Genomic DNA, 17,733 nt, shown 5'->3' with positions numbered 1-17,733 from the left:
CTCCTGATCTCCCCCAGTAAGAGACCTTTGTTTTAATCTTTCCCACCATCTGCTAGCATGGGAAAGGGCAGTTACCCAGAGTCATGAAATATGTAAAACTCTTCAAGAGTTTTCAACTAATCCTATTTCAGAAGGTTCTTGCCCCATCCCCACACATACCATTAACACAGAGATATCTAGAGCCAGATCCTAGCCTTTTTAAAGATCCTGAAATTTAAATTATATTAATATTTTGGCTTTCTCCATTGCTGACTTAAGATTTGGCATTTTCTAATCAGTTACTACTGTGGTATGCATTCAATCCATCTTTACCTGGAAGCCTCAGAGCACATGTTATTTTCAAGTGTCCATGTGATACTTGGAAAAAGAATATTAATCTTATACTATGGGCCACAAGGAAAGTCTCGAGGAATTTTTTAAAAGTAGAAACTAAAAAGGATGCAGTCTTCAACCATAAGGCAGTCAAACTAGAATACAGTAAAAATTTTAAAAGTCAAAAAAGGTTCCAAAATTTTAAAATACTCTCCCAAATAAGAATAAAAAGTCCCATGGCAGATTATTTAGAAAATAATGACAAGAAAACTAAATATCAAACATGTAATTAGAGGCAAATTCACAAATTTAAACTCTTATTAAGAAAAAAAAAAACTCACAAACCTCATATAAAACTTAGAAAATTATAAAACAAAACAAATCTCAAGATAATATAATAAAGAAAAAGCAAATCAATAATTTATAAATAGAAAAAAATAGCAATAAATTCTACAAACTACACTAAAAAACAAAAGTACTTTAAAAAAACATACACAGGATAGCACAGGGAACTATATTCAATATCCTGCAATAAACCATAATGGAAAAGAATAGGAAAAAGAATGTATATATATGTATAACGGAATCACTTTGCTGTACAGTAGAAATTAACACATTGTAAATCAACTATTCTTCAATAAAATAAATTTTAAAAAAATATACAGAAGAATGTCCTATTCTTAGGCTATACATATAAATTATGCATATAAAATATTTGTGTATTTTATATGCAAATAAAAGTGTTATGATGAATGAAGTGTTATGATGCCTGCAACTTAATTTTAAGTGGTTTAGAAAATATAAAAGAATATCTACTATTTTCTCTAAGCAAACTACTTATCCTAGTTTTTCTAAGCAAATGTGACAAAATTGGTGAATCTAGGTGATGAGTATATAGGTGTTTGTTATACTATTCTTTCAACCTTTCCATTCATTTAAAATTTTGCAAAATAAAAAACTGAGGAAAAAGATATGCTGACATTGAGGGTATTTAAAAATAAGAGTTTAAGCTCTTTCAAGTAAGAGCTTAACTAAGCTTTATTAAGCAATAAATTCCAAGAAAATATGTAATGTTTCATTATTTTCTTACCTAAAATGTTATGAATATGATTTAATTTCTCTTTAGATTTTCTTTTCTAAAGTGCTATCAACCAAGGAGTCCCCAATGCTCTAAGGTAAAATGAAGATAGATCATCAAGATTCCTGATTTTATGGTGTTTCAGAAAATATTACAGTGAAAAGTCATTTTTAAAAGCTTACATGTAAGCTTTAAAAAGTATAAAGTATACATGTATACTTTAAAAGTATACATGTACATGTATACTTGAATTACTTTGAAGTGAAAAATTAAACAGAAAAAGTTGATTGGACATGATCCTATAGAGATTTTGTAAGCATTTAAGAATAAAAATATGTAGATGTTTTAATTGTGTAAATATAAAAGCTGGTATGCAGAAGTCATTCTTCTTTGTACTTATTCATTTTTAATGTTCTATAAAGTGAAATGTGAAGTAATAGTTTCCTAGATAAATGGCTTTATGTGGATTTCAATCATATTCTAACTCAAATATCTGCATAAATATCAGCTTCAATAAAAAAAAAGGTTGATTGGAAATATAGCAGGTCCTCACTAAACATTCTTTTGAAAGTGTGGAAAATCCCACTAAGTTTCTGTGCTGACACCAAAGCACTTATAAAGGGGCCAAAACTACAAAAAATGATCTGAAACTGAGTAGATTTTATAGTACACTGCACCCTTTAAAAGGTCCACTGTGCATTATAACACAAATCTACATTTTATCCTCAAACTTTATCTAACTTTATTAATCCCAGAAGATTTCTAGGTTAGACTTGATTTGAAAATCAAAGTCTAAAACCCATGAAAACTACAGTAACTATCTCTACATATGTGAGATTCTATTGAACTGGATTCAGACATAAAAGTTAGCTGCTACTTGAAAACATATATACAGAAACATGGGTCAAATTTTACAGGCTCTTTTAGGAGTGTATATAACAGGCCATGAGAGTCATAATTTATTATGGTAAGAAATACTATGATAGGTTAAATACATCAAATAGGCACATTCCAAATCTTCCTTTAAACTACAGTTCATGTCCTTTCTTCTTGATAAATGCTCCCTACTACAAGTCCTAATGTACCGTATTTTACAGCTGTAGAATTTTTTTTCCTAGTGAAAAGTTCTATCTCTTGATCTCCACCACTCTCAGCAAATGAAACTTAACAACACTATCACCTTTGATTTTGAAATATGTGAAGCAGGGCTTCCCTGGTGGCGCAGTGGTTGAGAGTCCGCCTGCCGATGCAGGGGACACGAGTTCGTGCCCCGGTCCGGGAAGATCCCACATGCCGCGGAGCGGCTGGGCACGTGAGCCATGGCCGCTGAGCCTGCGCGTCCGGAGCCTGCGCGTCCGGAGCCTGCGCGTCCGGAGCCTGCGCTCCGCAACGGGAGAGGCCACAACAGTGAGAGGCTCGCGTACCGCAAAACAAAAACAAAACAAAACAAAAATATGTGAAGCAGTCAATATTAACAAAAGTGAAAGAAGGGAGAGAGAGAGAACATTTTCGTTTTTGACAAATATAATGATATTATGTGTCCCTCTGTAAAATGGGAAAGTCAACATTAATAGAAACTTGGAAAGAACTTTTACCTTATAATAAAGGACAAGTTAAGAAAACCAATCTTACTGGCTTACAATTACACTTACAAGTGATCTGGAAAAGTAGGCTGGAGGCCAAGATTCTCAAATCAAACAAGCAATCTATCACTGAGAAAAAACAAAGCATGTTTCTGAGAGCCTCATAGCTGACATAAAATGGATTTGTGGTATGTTATAAAATACTAACAGACACCCTTTGAAAATTACTTCAAAGTCTTTATTCTGGCAGGTTTCTGCTATAATATCTGGACACTGTTTAGTTTTTTTGTGTAATGTCAAAATATACACCTGACTAAACATTCTTACAATGAATAAAGGACAAGATTCTTAACTCTGACTCTCATTTGTGAAATCCCAGGAATGAAAATTTTCTTTCAATATTACTTTTAAGGACTGTTTGAAAAGTTTAGTGTAAATTAAATTTTTATAAAATAAAATACTGATTCACCATATATAATATATATTTTTACAAGGGTGTTTAGGCTGTAACATTTCTGGAAGCACAAGATAAAACTATTAATAGGAGTTCCATAAGAAAACAATTGCAGACAGATGGGATTTAGTGTTCCCTTATACAGTTTTGTAAACCGCTTTAATTTAACCAAGTGAATACTTTAATTTGAAAATTTTAAAATGTCAACAGGTTTATCTGGGCAGCAGAATTATTGCTATGATATTGTTTTCTAAATATTAAACTCAGATTAATCATTTGTAAATTATCTAATTACTACCTGAAATTAAACTGCCATTTAGAATATATATACTGAGACATATTATGTCTCAATTTCATTTTTTGAGAATCTGCCTTAGTTTCATTTCTATTTCGTGGAAAGAGTCATAATTTAAATTTTTAAAAAACTTAAGGTCCAGTTGAAGAAATGTGCTTTTTCTCCCCTGTAAACTTTATTTTTAGTTTTATGCTTTAAGACATTTCCCTTGAATCTGATCACCTAGCAACTCACTTTAATCCCAACCAACTTATTCTTCATGCCAAGAGAGAAAATAAATGGTGATTACATAACAGCAATATAAGAGACTGAAAAATAAAATATTCCAACAATAGTCCGTTCTGTCAGCATGATGTTCAATATATCATCTGAATGACATTTTCACTGATATGAGTATTTTATCTGATAGTGCGTGCAGACATAAACAATTTCATGAATATGTAAACTATAGGTACAAATGGTAGGAAAGATTAAGAAGGAAACTAATTTACCTGCAAGTAATGCGGACAAATGTTAGATACTGGTTGGCTATAAGAGCATTAGTAAAGTTCTGATATACGAAGGCATTAGTGGTTGAGTTCTGATATACAAAGGCATTATTGGTTGAGTTCTAATACCCAAGATGCTAATCCTCAAGTCAGATAATTAAGAAAGATCATTCAACTGATTGTATTTATCACTTTGATACAGAAGAAAAACCAGCTTAAACTACTCAAGAGCAATTTCACATTACAGCAGTATTAGAACTGGATCCTGAAACAATGTGGCAGTACAGAATTATAACAAGGGAATTCTAGGTGATTTAACTAAAGTAAGATAGTCTCTCCCATACAGGCAAATAAAAACCCAAAACTAATACATTTCACTCTCCCTCAAAACATCTTTCTAGATTAGGAGTCAGCAAAATTTTTCTCTAAAGATCCAGACAGTAAATATTTTAAGCTTCGTAGGCCACATATAATCTCTGCAAATTCTTTGTTTTGCTTGCTTTTTAAAACCATTTAAAACTGTAAAGACATTCTTAGTTCACAGGTTATAAAAAAAAAAACAGGCCACAACTGGATTTGGCCCATGGCCGAACATCGTTTGTTGACCCTGCTCTGGATAGCCCCCTTTTATCCAAAATGAGGCGGACCCTGAATGGGCATGTAATGCTGTCAGTGCCCCTTCATCTGCACACTCATTCTAAATCAAATCCTTGTATCATACAGGTGGCAACAACAGAAACAAAGCAACAACAAAAATAAACCTTTAGTATTTCCAACTATGTAATAAGAATAACATCACTCGTGGAAATCGCCAACTTTTAAGGAAGATATATTACTTTCTTTGAAATCTTTTTAAAAAATCTGTTACCTCTGATAATTATAAAAATAAATATTTTTATGGAATAGTTATATTGTATTAGATACAATTGTAGACAGATTTTTATTCCTTTTTCAACAACTTTATTGAGGTATACTTGATAACTTTATAGAGGCATATTTTGCATATTACGTTATTCACCATTTTCTAATTTATAATTCAATGATTTTTTAGTACGTTTATCAACCAACACCATAAATCAGTTTTAAAACTGATGATCCCTGAGGCACATTTACTGTTAATGCCTGTTTCCTCCCAACCCCTCGCCCCAGGCAGCCACTAATCTACTTTTTGTCTCTACAGTTTCACCCTTTTTTTGGACATTTCACATAAATGTGGTTTCTGCATCTGCTTTCTTTCACTAAACATGTTTTTGAGGTTCGTCCACATCATAGCATGTATCCATAGTTTGTTCCTTCTTATTGCTAAACAGTATTCCAAGGGATATGTTGCACATTTTTAAAGTGTCAATTTATTAAGTTTTGACATATGTATACACTCAAACCATCACCAGTCAGGATAACAAACATGTCAATCATCCCCCAAATTCCTTGTGTTCCTTTGTAATCCCTCCTCCCCCACCCCATCCCAGCCACCTTGTCCACAAGGCAACTATCAGTCTAGTTTCTGTCACTATACATTACTTTGCATTTGCCAGAATTTTACATAAATGGAATCACACAGTATGTACTCTTTCTTGTCTGGCTTCTTTCATTCAGCATGATTTTTAAAAAATTCATTCATGTTAAAGCATGCATCAATTGTTTCTTTTTATTACTGTACTAAAGAATATTCAATTGTATAGACATAACAAAGTTTGTTTATACATTCACCTGTCAATGGACACGTGAAATGTTTCTGGGTTTTGGCTATTACAAATAAATCTGATATAAGCATTTGTTTACAAATCTTTGCATAACCATATGTTTCCACTTCTCCTGAGTAAATATGTAAATGTGAAGTAGTAGGATCATATAGTAGGTGGGTATTAAACTTCTTAATCTACCAAACTGTTTGCCAAAGAGGTTGCATCATTTTACATTCTCACAGCAGCATATGAACATTCCAGTCACTCCACATCCTCACCAACGTTGGTATGATCAGTCTTTTTAATTTTAGTCATTCCAATACATGTGTAATGATATCTCATTGTGATTTTAATTTGTATTTCCTTAACTACAATAATGTTGAGCATCTTTCAATATGTTTGTCATTTGTCTGCCATGTGTTTGTCACCCCTTAGTGAGTTGTGTTCAAATCTTTTGATTTTTAAAACTGGATTGTTTTATCGTTGAGTTTTAAGAGTTCTTTATATATCGTGGATTTATCAGACAGATGATTTACAAATATTTTATCCCAATCTGCAATTTACCTTTTCATTTTCTTAACAGTATCTTTTAAAGAGAAAAGGCTTTTAATTTTTAAAAAGTACAATTTATCAATTTGTTCTTTTGTGGATCATGCTGTTGGTGTCATATCTAAGAAATTATTCCCTGACCCAACATTTTCTTCCAGAAGTTTTATAATTTTAAGCTTTACATTTAGGTCTTTGACACATTTTGAGGTAATTATATATGGTATGAAGTGTGGATCAAAGTTCATTTTATCAGATACAGATATCTAATTGTTCCAGTGTCGTTTGTTGAAAAGACTTGTTTCGCCATTAAAAATGCTTTTGCATCTTGTTTTAAATCAGTTGTCCGTATGTGTTTTGTCCTTTTTTTTTTTTGGACTCTCTATTCTGCTCCATTGATTGTTTTGTCTCTTTTGACATCAACATCACATTGTCTTAATTCCTGTAGCTTTATAAATCTTGAAATCAGATAGTAGACCTCCAACTTTGTCCTTTGTTAAAGATGTTTTGGCTAGTCTAGATCCTTTGTATTTTCACATGAATTTTAGAATCATGTCAGTTCTACAAAAAACCTTAATGGGATTTTGACTGAGAATGCACTGAATCTATACATTACTTTGGGGATAATTGACACCTTAACAATATTAAGTTTACTAATCCCTGAACATGATTCATTCCATCATTTATTTAGATCTTCTTTATTTAATTTCTCTCCACTATGTTTTGAAGTTTCCAGTGTATGGATCTTTCACATCTTTTGTCAGATTTATCCCTAAGTATTTCATATGTTTTAATACCACTATAAATGGTATTCCTTAGTTTTAAATTTTAATTTGTAAATGTTCATTGCTGTTATATAGAAGCAAACTGATTTCTGTATATTGATCTTGTATCCTTCAACTTACTTAACTCACTTCCTTGTTCTAGTATCTAGATCATGTCATCCTTTGAAAAATGAGTTTTACTTCTTCCTTTCTAATCTGCTGCCTCTTTTTTTTGCCTGACTACACCAGTTAGAATCCCTAGATTAATGCTGAACAGAAGTGGTGAGAGTGGATATCCTTATCTTGTTCCTGATCTTAGGAGGAAAGCATTCAGCCTTTCATCACTATGATATCAGCTGTTGCTTTTTCTTAGATGCCCTTTTTCTGGTTGAGGACATTAACTTCTATTCCTAGTTTTCTGAGACATTTTAGTCAGGATCAAGTGTTGGATTCTGTCAAATGTTTTCTCTGTATCTACTGAGATGATCACATGACTTTTGATTTTTAGTGTGTTAATGTGGTAAATTATAATGATTGATTGTTGAATGTTAAACTAACCTTGAATTCCTAGGATAAGCCCTACTCATCATGATATGCTATTATTTTTACACATTGCTGGATTCTATTTGCTAAAGTTTAGTTTATAATTTTAATATCTGCATTCATGAATGATGCTGGACTGTCATTTCCTTTGTCTGGTTTTGGTATCAAGGTAATGCTAATTGCTTTAGGTGGGAGAGTAAATCAGGTTCCTGTTACTCCATCTTAGCCAGAAGTAGACTTCTGTTTAATAGTTATTAGGTCATTATCTCATCTACTCCTTCCTAATCTAGAAAGTATATATCATTATCAACATCATTTTACATATAGGGAAAATGGGGAATGGGGGAAAACTGAGGCTCAGAGAGCAAGGTAACACAGTTCTAATCTGCAACTAGGATTTGAATCCACATGTATGAATCTAAAACCCATTCTCGTAACCTCCTACTATACTATACTATTTAAATAGTACTCAGAAAAGATTCTCTTGAGACACACAGATTAATTTCTTTTTCATTAAGAAAAAGCATTATATCTCTAAAAGATCCAGGTAGTCTGGTCTGGAGCCCATGTCTTAATCACTATGGTATTTGTTAAAAAGAATGAATGAGATGCTTGTTTCTTATACACTGAGTTAGGATCTATATAAACTATTAACACTACTCAATATACTGAAAACATTACTTAAGAAAAAAGATACATCTAGGAAGAAAGAGTCTTATAAAGATACTTTACAGACCTAAACAGACCAACTAAAACAGTAACAATAGGTGTTATCATTCTAAAATTTTATTTAATCTTTGATACCACATTGTGAAATAGATATTACTATATAAATTTTATAGATGAGGAAATTTGAGACACAACAACATTAAGAAACTTGTTTGGGAGGAGGGGCAATATAGGAGTAAGGGGTTAAGAGGTACAAACTATTACATATAAAATAAGCTACCAGGATATATTGTACAACATGGGGAATATAAACAACATTTTATAATAACTATAAATGGATTATAACTTCTAAAAATTGTGAGTCACTATATTGTACACCTGTAACTTATACAATATTGTACATCAACCATACTTCAATTAAAGAAACATTTAAAAAAAAGAAGAAAAGAAACTTGTCTAAAATCTGCCATCCCTTAAGTAGCAGAACAGGTATTCAAGTCCAAGTCTCTATAGCTCTAGAATAGTCTCTTAAAATTTGTATTTGGTTTTCTGTTTGTGTTTCACACTGCAATGTTGCCATCCCTGAGAAACAAGACACACTGCCAAGGGCCTTTTGGGAACAAGGAAATTCCAACATCAGATTCAAGCAGAGCTCAATGCCAACTGAATTAGAGCTAAGCTTTGATGATAATGAAGGCGAAGGGGGGTTTCCCAATCCCTGACTGGATTAAACTTGCTTTGCCCCCTTTCTAAAGCAAGTTTTCCTTCCATAAAACTGGATAAGTTCCTTTTATATATTTCTGATGATTTACAATAGGTACAGCTCAATGAGTTTGGACTACCCGTGGTGGGCTATAATGCAGAATTGCTCTCAGGAGTAGGATGGGAGGAGGAATAATAGCTCTTCAAATAACTCCAGTCATGAGGCAAGACAGGCTGAAGAGCCTGGACTCTTGAGGAGACTCCCAAGGTTTAAATACCAAGTATGCCTCATACTAGCTGTGAGACACTGGAAAAATTACTTAACCTCTTTGGGCTTCCATCCCTTCACCTATAAATTACAGATGATAATTTACCTCTTATAGGGTTCAGGATTAAAAGACAGAATATATGAAAAATGTCTGGAATAGTACCTAGCACTTAGTAGGCACTGTTTAAATTTGGCTAACAATATTATTATTATTCCTATAGTTACTGCACAGGAAAAAATTACATACATTAAATAGGCACGTTAGAAATTCTGTAGGATTAAGAAATATTGGCAAAAAACTATATCTTTTGAAACACAGTCCTATAAAAATCTGATTTAGCTATATTAGTGTCCCGAAAATGGCTTTGGAAATTAATTTCCAGCATCTTCTATAAGTGGGCAAACAGCTTTTAAAACACAAGCAGGGATAATCAGAAACAATTCATTAAAATAAAGCAAATTACTCAATTCCATTAAAGTAGCATTAAATACTTACTATGGACTCAGCATTATTCAATACTCTGTAAGGTACATGTAAGATCTAGACCCAACTCCCAAAATGCTTAAAATATTAGCAAAAATAACATAGAATAGACTAATAAGGCAAAGTACAAGTAAATGTCAGAGAGTGGCACATAACTCTAGAAAAGAAGGAATTCTAAAGCACCACTAAAATTTATGAATTCAACTCATAAAAAAAATTATCTATGTATATATTCAGTGCCACTTCTAATGCTACTGACAAGGACAAGTTCAAAGGGCTGGTATGTTATAAATTATTAATGAATCACTTAAGCAAAAAATAAAAGGGGTTACTGAATAATTTTCACTATAACTTACTGTTCCTATTTTGGTCTCCAGAAAGTTCTCCCTTTCTTCATCTACCTTAATTTCATGTCCAGTTTTAAATAATTCAAGCATTTTGGGGATGTCTCGGCCAATGGAATCTGGTTAGAAAAGGAGAAAATCCAAAGTTACCATTACATCTAAACAAGTAGCAAAAATTACTGAGTAAGAGAAACATTCAGGGCTTCCCTGGTGGCGCAGTGGTTGGGAGTCCGCCTGCCGATGCGGGGGACACGGGTTCGTGCCCCGGTCTGGGAGAATGGCCCGTGAGCCATGACTGCTGAGCCTGCGCGTCTGGAGCCTGTGCTCCGCAACGGGAGAGGCCACAACAGTGAGAGGCCCGCGTACCGCAAAAAAAAAAAAAAAAAAAAAAAAGAGAGAAACATTCAACCAAGTTAAGATATAAAAAATGATTTGTGGCAGAGAGCCTTTAGGGTGGCCCATTTCCTGGTGTTCATGCCTTTGTGTTATCCCTTCCCCTTGCATATGGATGAGAGTTGCAACGTGCTTCTAAGCAAGAGACAGTATGATTATGCATACCTGATTACATTACATAAAACTGCAATGCCTATCTTGGAGGAGTCTCTCTTCCTACTGGCTTTGAAGAAGCAAGCTACAATGTTGTGAGGGCATATGGAGAGCCATGGGTCAAGAAACTGAGATCCTCAGTCCAGAAACCTGCAAGGAACTGGATTCTGCCAAAAAGCCACATGAATCTGGAAGGGAACTTTCCCCAGTCAAGTCTCAGATAAAATCACAGCCCCAGCTGACACCTTGATTGTAGCTTTATGAGACCCTGAAGCAGAGAACCTAGCTTAGCTGTATACATATTCCTGACACACAGAAGCTGACACAGTAAATGTGTGTTGTTTTAAGCCACTAAATTTGTGATATTATTGTTGTACAGTAATAAATAACTAATAAATAAGTATATACAATGATGATGCTTATACTTTAGAAACACTGATGACAAATTAAAATAAAACCTATAAAATAACACATGATAAAAGCTGACAGTGGAGTCTTGAAATCTTTGAAGAACTTTTTACTTACCTTTGTGTGAAATTTGTCTGACCTGCCTTACCATAAAGAAGGGAAGGAACTAGAAAAGTAGCAAGATCTAGCAGTAGAAATAATACCTCAGTGAGTGGTACAATCTGGAAGCAGCTCATTGCTGCACAAATGGTTACAGAAGCTGGCAGGAAGAAAGAGTTAAGAATTGAGACCTTATTGGATTCGAATGTCACTTTGTCCTCCATTAGGGTGGAAAAAAAGATGCAACTGAATAAAGAAAGGAGAAAAATGGAATCAAGGTAAAAACTAAGAATTTTCAAAGGACCATGGAGGAGACTCCAAACATAAACTATACCTTCCTAATCGTTAATCATTAACATTTTAACTCAAATTCAACACATAATATATATTTTTTAGTTTTACTTTAAACTTTTTTTAAATTTGTTTTTTATTGAAGTATAGTTGAATTACAATGTTGTGTTAACTACTGCTTTACAGCAAAGTGACTCAGTTATACATATATATATTCTTTTCCATTATGGTTCATCACCGGATATTGAATATAGTTCCCTGTGCTGTACAGTAGGACCTTGTTGTTTATCCATTATATATATACCAGTTTGCATCTGCTAATTCCAAACTTCCAATCCAACCCTCTCCCATCCCTCTCCCCCTTGGCAACCACCAGTCTACTCTCTATGTCCCTGATTCTGTTTCTGTTTCACAGATAGGTTCATTTGTGTCATATTTTAGATTCCACAAATAAGTGATATCATATGGTATTTGTCTTTCTCTTTCTGACTTACCTCACTTAGTATGATAATCTCTAGTTGCACACATACTTCTAATATTCCAAAATACCAAAACTTAACCTGAAAAAATTTCAATTTTGTACCTAGAAAATGTGATTTATTTGAAGGGTAAGAAATACAATAAGGAACATACCACTAGAGACACACCACTCTCAGTGTGTCTCCAGCAGCTCTTCCCATGATAAGTCAATATGAAAATCTCATTATATACAGCCACTATGGAAAACAGTATGGAGGTTCCTCAAAAAACTAAAAATAGAATTACCATATGATCCAGCAATCCCACTCCTGGGCATATATCCAGACAAAACTATAATTCAAAAAAATAAATGGGGACTTCCCTGGTGGCACAGTGGTTAAGAATCTGCCTCCCAAAGCAGGGGACACAGGTTCAAGCCCTGGTCCAGGAAGATCCCACATGCTGCAGAGCAACGAAGCCTGTGCGCCACAACTACTGAAGCCCGCACGCCCTAGAGCCCATGCTCTGCAACAAGAGAAGCCACCACAGTGAGAAACCTGCACACCTCAATGAAGACTAGCCCCCGCTCGCCGCAACTAGAGAAAGCCTGCGCACAGCAACGAAGACCCAACGCAGCCAAAAAAAACCACAATAATGAGAAATCCGATGATAATGGGAAGTGGAGATTAATATTTTATATAGGATGGTTACAGAAGGGCTCTCTGTTTAATGTGATATTTGAATAAGAATGTGAGCCAGGCAAATTAGCAAAGAGCATTACAGACAGATGGGACAATGAGTCCAAAGACCTGAGAAGGAAGAACACTTAGTGCATATAAAGAAGGGCAAAGAGGCCATTATGGCTGGAGTAAGGGAAATGAAGGAGAGTAACAGAACCAGCTGTAATATATCAATAATTCATCTATAATAATTATAATCATACCTAATCATCATTGGAGTCTTTTACACATAGTTTTTAAACTAGCACATGAGAGAGGGAAATTTAGAAAAATTTCAAATTGGTTACCCTGCAAAAATTCCCTGTGTTTTAGCATTTTTCTTTATATAATCAAATTGTTTCAATAATGCAAGCAATACTCTGAAGTACAGCATGTCAATCTATGAGTTAAAAATAATTTACATTAGATTTCAATAATTTTATATCCATTACTCTCAAATATGATACAATACCAACTTCCATACAGAAAGCAGTGTCCTACTCAGTAGATGTGAATACTCTTTGGACAAGTCTGCGGGAATATCCTTTTGACAAGACTCCAGCTGGAGCACTGATGTTCAATCCTAAGAACTATGTGTTAAGAGGAACACACAGTAGTGGGTCCAGTTTTCTAATTATATCCCTTACCTGCCAACAACTTAGCATGCTTTAAAAGAATTCAACTATTTCCACACATGCCATAGTACCTACTATGGCTTAATATGCGTAATAGAAAACTGATTCCATTAAGTCAAGATATTTTTCATACTAGTATTTTTTGTTTAGTAAATGCTAAAAAATAAGATTAGGAATAAAGAAAGTCAAAAAATATCAATAAGATGTATCTATATTAGATATGAAAGAATTTCAGAGGGCATTTGTATTGTGGAGAAAAGAAAGCTAAGTTGACATGCAAAATGAAGGCCAATTTCTTCCAAGAAATTTTAAAAAGCAAGTTTTAAATGTCGTTTTTTTAATAAGATAAAAAAGAAATACTCAGAAAACAAGCCAAATGTGCACTGGAAAAATAGAGAACTTGCCTATGGTTACTTAAGCAATTAAAATAAAACAAATAAAACTGCAGCATTAAACATGCTGCAAAATGTGCACATTCAATCCAGCCAAGTTGGTTATACCCACTCCCACTAGAAAAACAAAATGTAAGATAAAATGGGAAACTAATGAGCTCAGCTGCAGGGGCTTGTTTGTTTGTTTTTTAATTCCATCCATTTGCTCAAAACGTAATTTCTATTTTACCCTATGTCTTTTGTTGGATGTAAGGGGAATCAAATGTTCCTAAACAAGATTCTGAATAAGCTCTAAAAATGCATAATACAAGCTTCATTTGTTCTAATGCACATCTGCTGTATTCTGCTTTCACATTTTTGACAGGTTAATCATTTGTCTTCATGTTTAAAGAACACAAATGTTTTGCCAATGCTGTTAAGCAGATCGTGTGGGGCTGAAAAGAAAAAGTTAGGGAAGGAGAAAGGTCTGCCTGGTTTTCCAAGATGATTTGTTAAGCAAATTGGGGAGGCTGGGCGGAGAGAACATACCTAGGTAACTTGACCATGGTATACACAAGCTATGATTCATTATGAAAGCAGAAACAAAGCCCACTAGTAAAAATAAACATTTTCAAAAGAAACTTTTCTTATTTGAAATAAAGAAATAAGTTATCTGAAAACCTTTCAGTCCCAAATTTTGCAATGAAAATGGTAATAAGAAACCTCAACGCTAAAGAGAATTGAGGCCAAAAGAGTTATTCAAAGAATGGATAAAGCAGCAAAGGTAACAAAATTAATTTCTGTGAAAAACCAGTTAACCGTGCAAAGCGAGGAGCAAGCTGAATACAGATATATTCAGTATTCAGTTTCAGTTTTAATTGACTATATTTAATATTGTTTGGCTTTGTTGAGCTTGAATTTAATTAGAAAAAAATATGAGAATTATTTTCAAATTCAACTGCAACTCTGGTTTAATTTTTAAAATAATGTTCAATTTCAGGTCCTACTTAGGAAAGAATGTAAGTGTGCTTCCATGAAAACACACACTACTGTATTGGAAATCCCTAACAAAAAGTGTCAAACCTCAGTCCAATATCTCAAAAGGATGTGTTATTCAATGCAGGCTATCAAGAATAAACAAAACACTAGTACAACAAAACTGAAGAGTACATTTGAATTTGCTTACAGCATAGAACATGATCTATAATTCAGATGAGCATTAGTGGTTATCATGTATGAAGAATTTTTTTTAGCTCAACTAGAGTTAAAATTTGAAGACCAATCTACTAAAATGATTTTAAAATACTTGCTCTTTTACCTCATAAAATTTTATTTGAAATAACTTCTATCTATAGCAGATATCCAGCACCATCTAAAAGAAACAATGTCTGCAAATGAACTTACTTTTCTTCCCAGATCTACTCCCTGTTTCCATTAATGACATCAACTTATTAGGAGAGATTCCAAGGTTTAAATCTCAGCATCATTTGACTCTTCCCTTTCTCTCTCTCAACATGTCCATTCCTAACTACTTAGTGCAAAGTCCTATTATCTTTGACATCTGTCCTCTTCACTCCAGTCTCATTATGAAGACTTCAGTTTAAACATTACCTTTATCAGTCTCTGGCAATTGCACCTGAACTGGTCTCCCTGCATCTACTTTTGATTCATGCCAATACATCTTACAAACTCTTGCTAAATTAAAGCTCTGGAGAATCCCCCACCTTAAAAACTTCTAAGAGATTCCTGCTGAATACAGAATAGAAGTCCAAATTTATTAGGATCTTATTCAAGATTCTGCTCAACATGGCATCAATCTACCTGTCCAACATATTCTCTTTCATTTCATAGGGGTACCATTCACTACAGCCAAAGAGAACTAATTGATATTTCTGGGATGTAGCCTATAATTTCTAACTTACTTCAGTGTCTATGATTAACAGATTCTTTCCACTTAAAATAAAATCCCCCTTAATCTGATCACCAAATTATTCAAGGTACAGTTTAAATGTCACCCCCTTCAGGGTGCCTTCTCTGATTTCCCCTCCTATGTATAAATTCCTCCTCTACTGAACACCTACAGCACCTTGTGAATTTATCATATACTACTTCATACTTTATAACGAGGCTATTTATGTAGCACCCTTACTTCTCTTACTAGGTTTCATAAGGGGGAAATATCCACAAGGGAAAAGTTGCTCAAGGGAAATAACTGCAGAACCATACACAGTAAGCATTCATACATATATGTTGAATGTTAACATAAATGAGAATACATGTTATATTGATAAAGAGGTATAAAATAGTATGATGATAACATACGTAGTGGGTAATATGTTCCACTAATTTAAAACTAGAATATGGCCTAAATTAAAAGATCTGGTATTATAAAGTCACTAGGTCTTCAAATTACATTAAATCACCAATATTAATGCCAAAGGAAAAAAAATATTAAATCCATATGTTCCTATATAACACAAAACTCAAACACCAGAACATATTATTTATTCTACACATATATTAGCAATTTTGTTTTCTAACTAAACATATATATAGAAAGTTGTTGATAGCATGTTGAAATAGTAAAAGAATTCTCCCTTACTTCGCGTAAGCTTAGGAAATCTGTTTTTCAGTTTCTTCCTTAATGGATTAAGCTCCGGCATTATTTCTGGAACAGCTACATAAAAGTCTGGTTGAATTTCATCATCCAAAATCTAAAAATCAGGGGGGAAAAGATATCCTTAGATTGTATAAAAAGCTTTATCCTTCTAAAAATAAAGTCTAATGTAGCAATAATTTCCCTTATAATTTAGAAAACAGCCATTAAGCACAATTCTTTAACCACAAGGATCATTTGAACACATTTATCAATTATGAAAACCATCAGAAGTAAAACATTTTCTGATGTTTTCTTTTAAAAATAGCTACATCCATTAAAAACAAACAAATAAACAAACATTTAATGGGCTTAATTCTTCCATGGCGTTATGTGTGGCAAAGTGTTAGAAGCTAGAACATATCACTGATGTGTACACGGCTCATACAGTCCCACAAAGGTGAATTCATATGTCCATCAAAACTGAAGGAGTATGTTGAAAATTCTGTAATAGATCTCATGTAAAATTAATAACCACTAGCTGCCAAATCACTAGCAACTACACTGTTTCCCTAAATTTGGAGCATCAGGAGAACTGAGTCTATAATTATTTTCACAAAGAATTGAAACCAAAATTCTCTTTGCCTCCAAAAAATGAAAGAGGAGTGGAATGGTCAAAGACAAGTTTACTTATAGTTTATTATCCATACTCTATTTCTATTCTAAGAGCAAAGAAAATAATTTCAATTTTTAAAAGACATTTTAAATTAATTCAGGCAGGCACCCAAAATAATTGTTTTACTCCTACAGTATACTCCATTTAAAAATTCAGTTGATTATAAAATGAAGCAACTTTTTAGAACAATACTGCCTGGACAACAAATATTTTACCAATGATTTTTTTGCATAAAGTCTTATCACAGTATGTCATTCAAAGCCTTGGTTTGGGGTTACACACTGAACTGTAAAAACCTGGACCCTGGCAAAATTAAGTGTGATTCTGGAATTTTATCTTCCTGTTACTATTTCTTCTTTTTACAAATTCTTTACTCCCTAAACAACATACTGTACTCCCCTCAACAATAACAACTTACTTTAAAAGAGAACTTATAACATGCCAAGCATTCTGCTAAGCATCATACATGGTTTAGTTCATCAAGTCTTTACAATAAATCTACAAAGACAGTACTATTGACCACACATTCCAGATAAGGAAATGGAGGGCTTAAGGAGGACGAGTCAATCTGTGCACTTTTAAGAGGCAGACCCAGAACTGAAACACAGGCAGTGTGGTTCCAGAACCAGGGCTCTCATCACTAGAAACATGAAAGCAGAGGCAACTTTGAAATGTAAAAGAACTGTATGTGACATTTCTACTCCAACATCTTCTAATA

General features: G+C 33.6%; 1 protein-coding gene across 8 annotated transcripts in view; it reads right to left on the bottom strand.

Annotated features, from left to right (window-relative positions):
- The window catches only part of MRPL1 (mitochondrial ribosomal protein L1), a 93,198-nt gene that overhangs the window by 19,812 nt on the left and 55,653 nt on the right, over positions 1–17,733 (bottom strand). For all 8 annotated transcript variants that reach the window (XR_010943094.1, XR_010943093.1, XR_010943095.1 and 5 more), the window contains 2 exons: positions 16,346–16,457; positions 10,228–10,334 (listed from right to left, as the gene is read on the bottom strand). Coding sequence is in view for 5 of the 8 variants with exons in the window: in XM_067736339.1 (XP_067592440.1) it covers positions 10,228–10,334; positions 16,346–16,457 (219 nt within the window). In the remaining 3 variants the exon portion in view is untranslated. The remainder of the gene's footprint in view (positions 1–10,227; positions 10,335–16,345; positions 16,458–17,733) is intronic.

Source organism: Pseudorca crassidens, chromosome 4 (assembly GCF_039906515.1).
Source record: "Pseudorca crassidens isolate mPseCra1 chromosome 4, mPseCra1.hap1, whole genome shotgun sequence".
In the NCBI taxonomy this organism is placed as follows: domain Eukaryota; kingdom Metazoa; phylum Chordata; class Mammalia; order Artiodactyla; family Delphinidae; genus Pseudorca; species Pseudorca crassidens.
The sequence above is the reverse complement of the archived record's forward strand: the minus strand, read 5'-3'. Positions and strand labels throughout refer to the sequence as shown.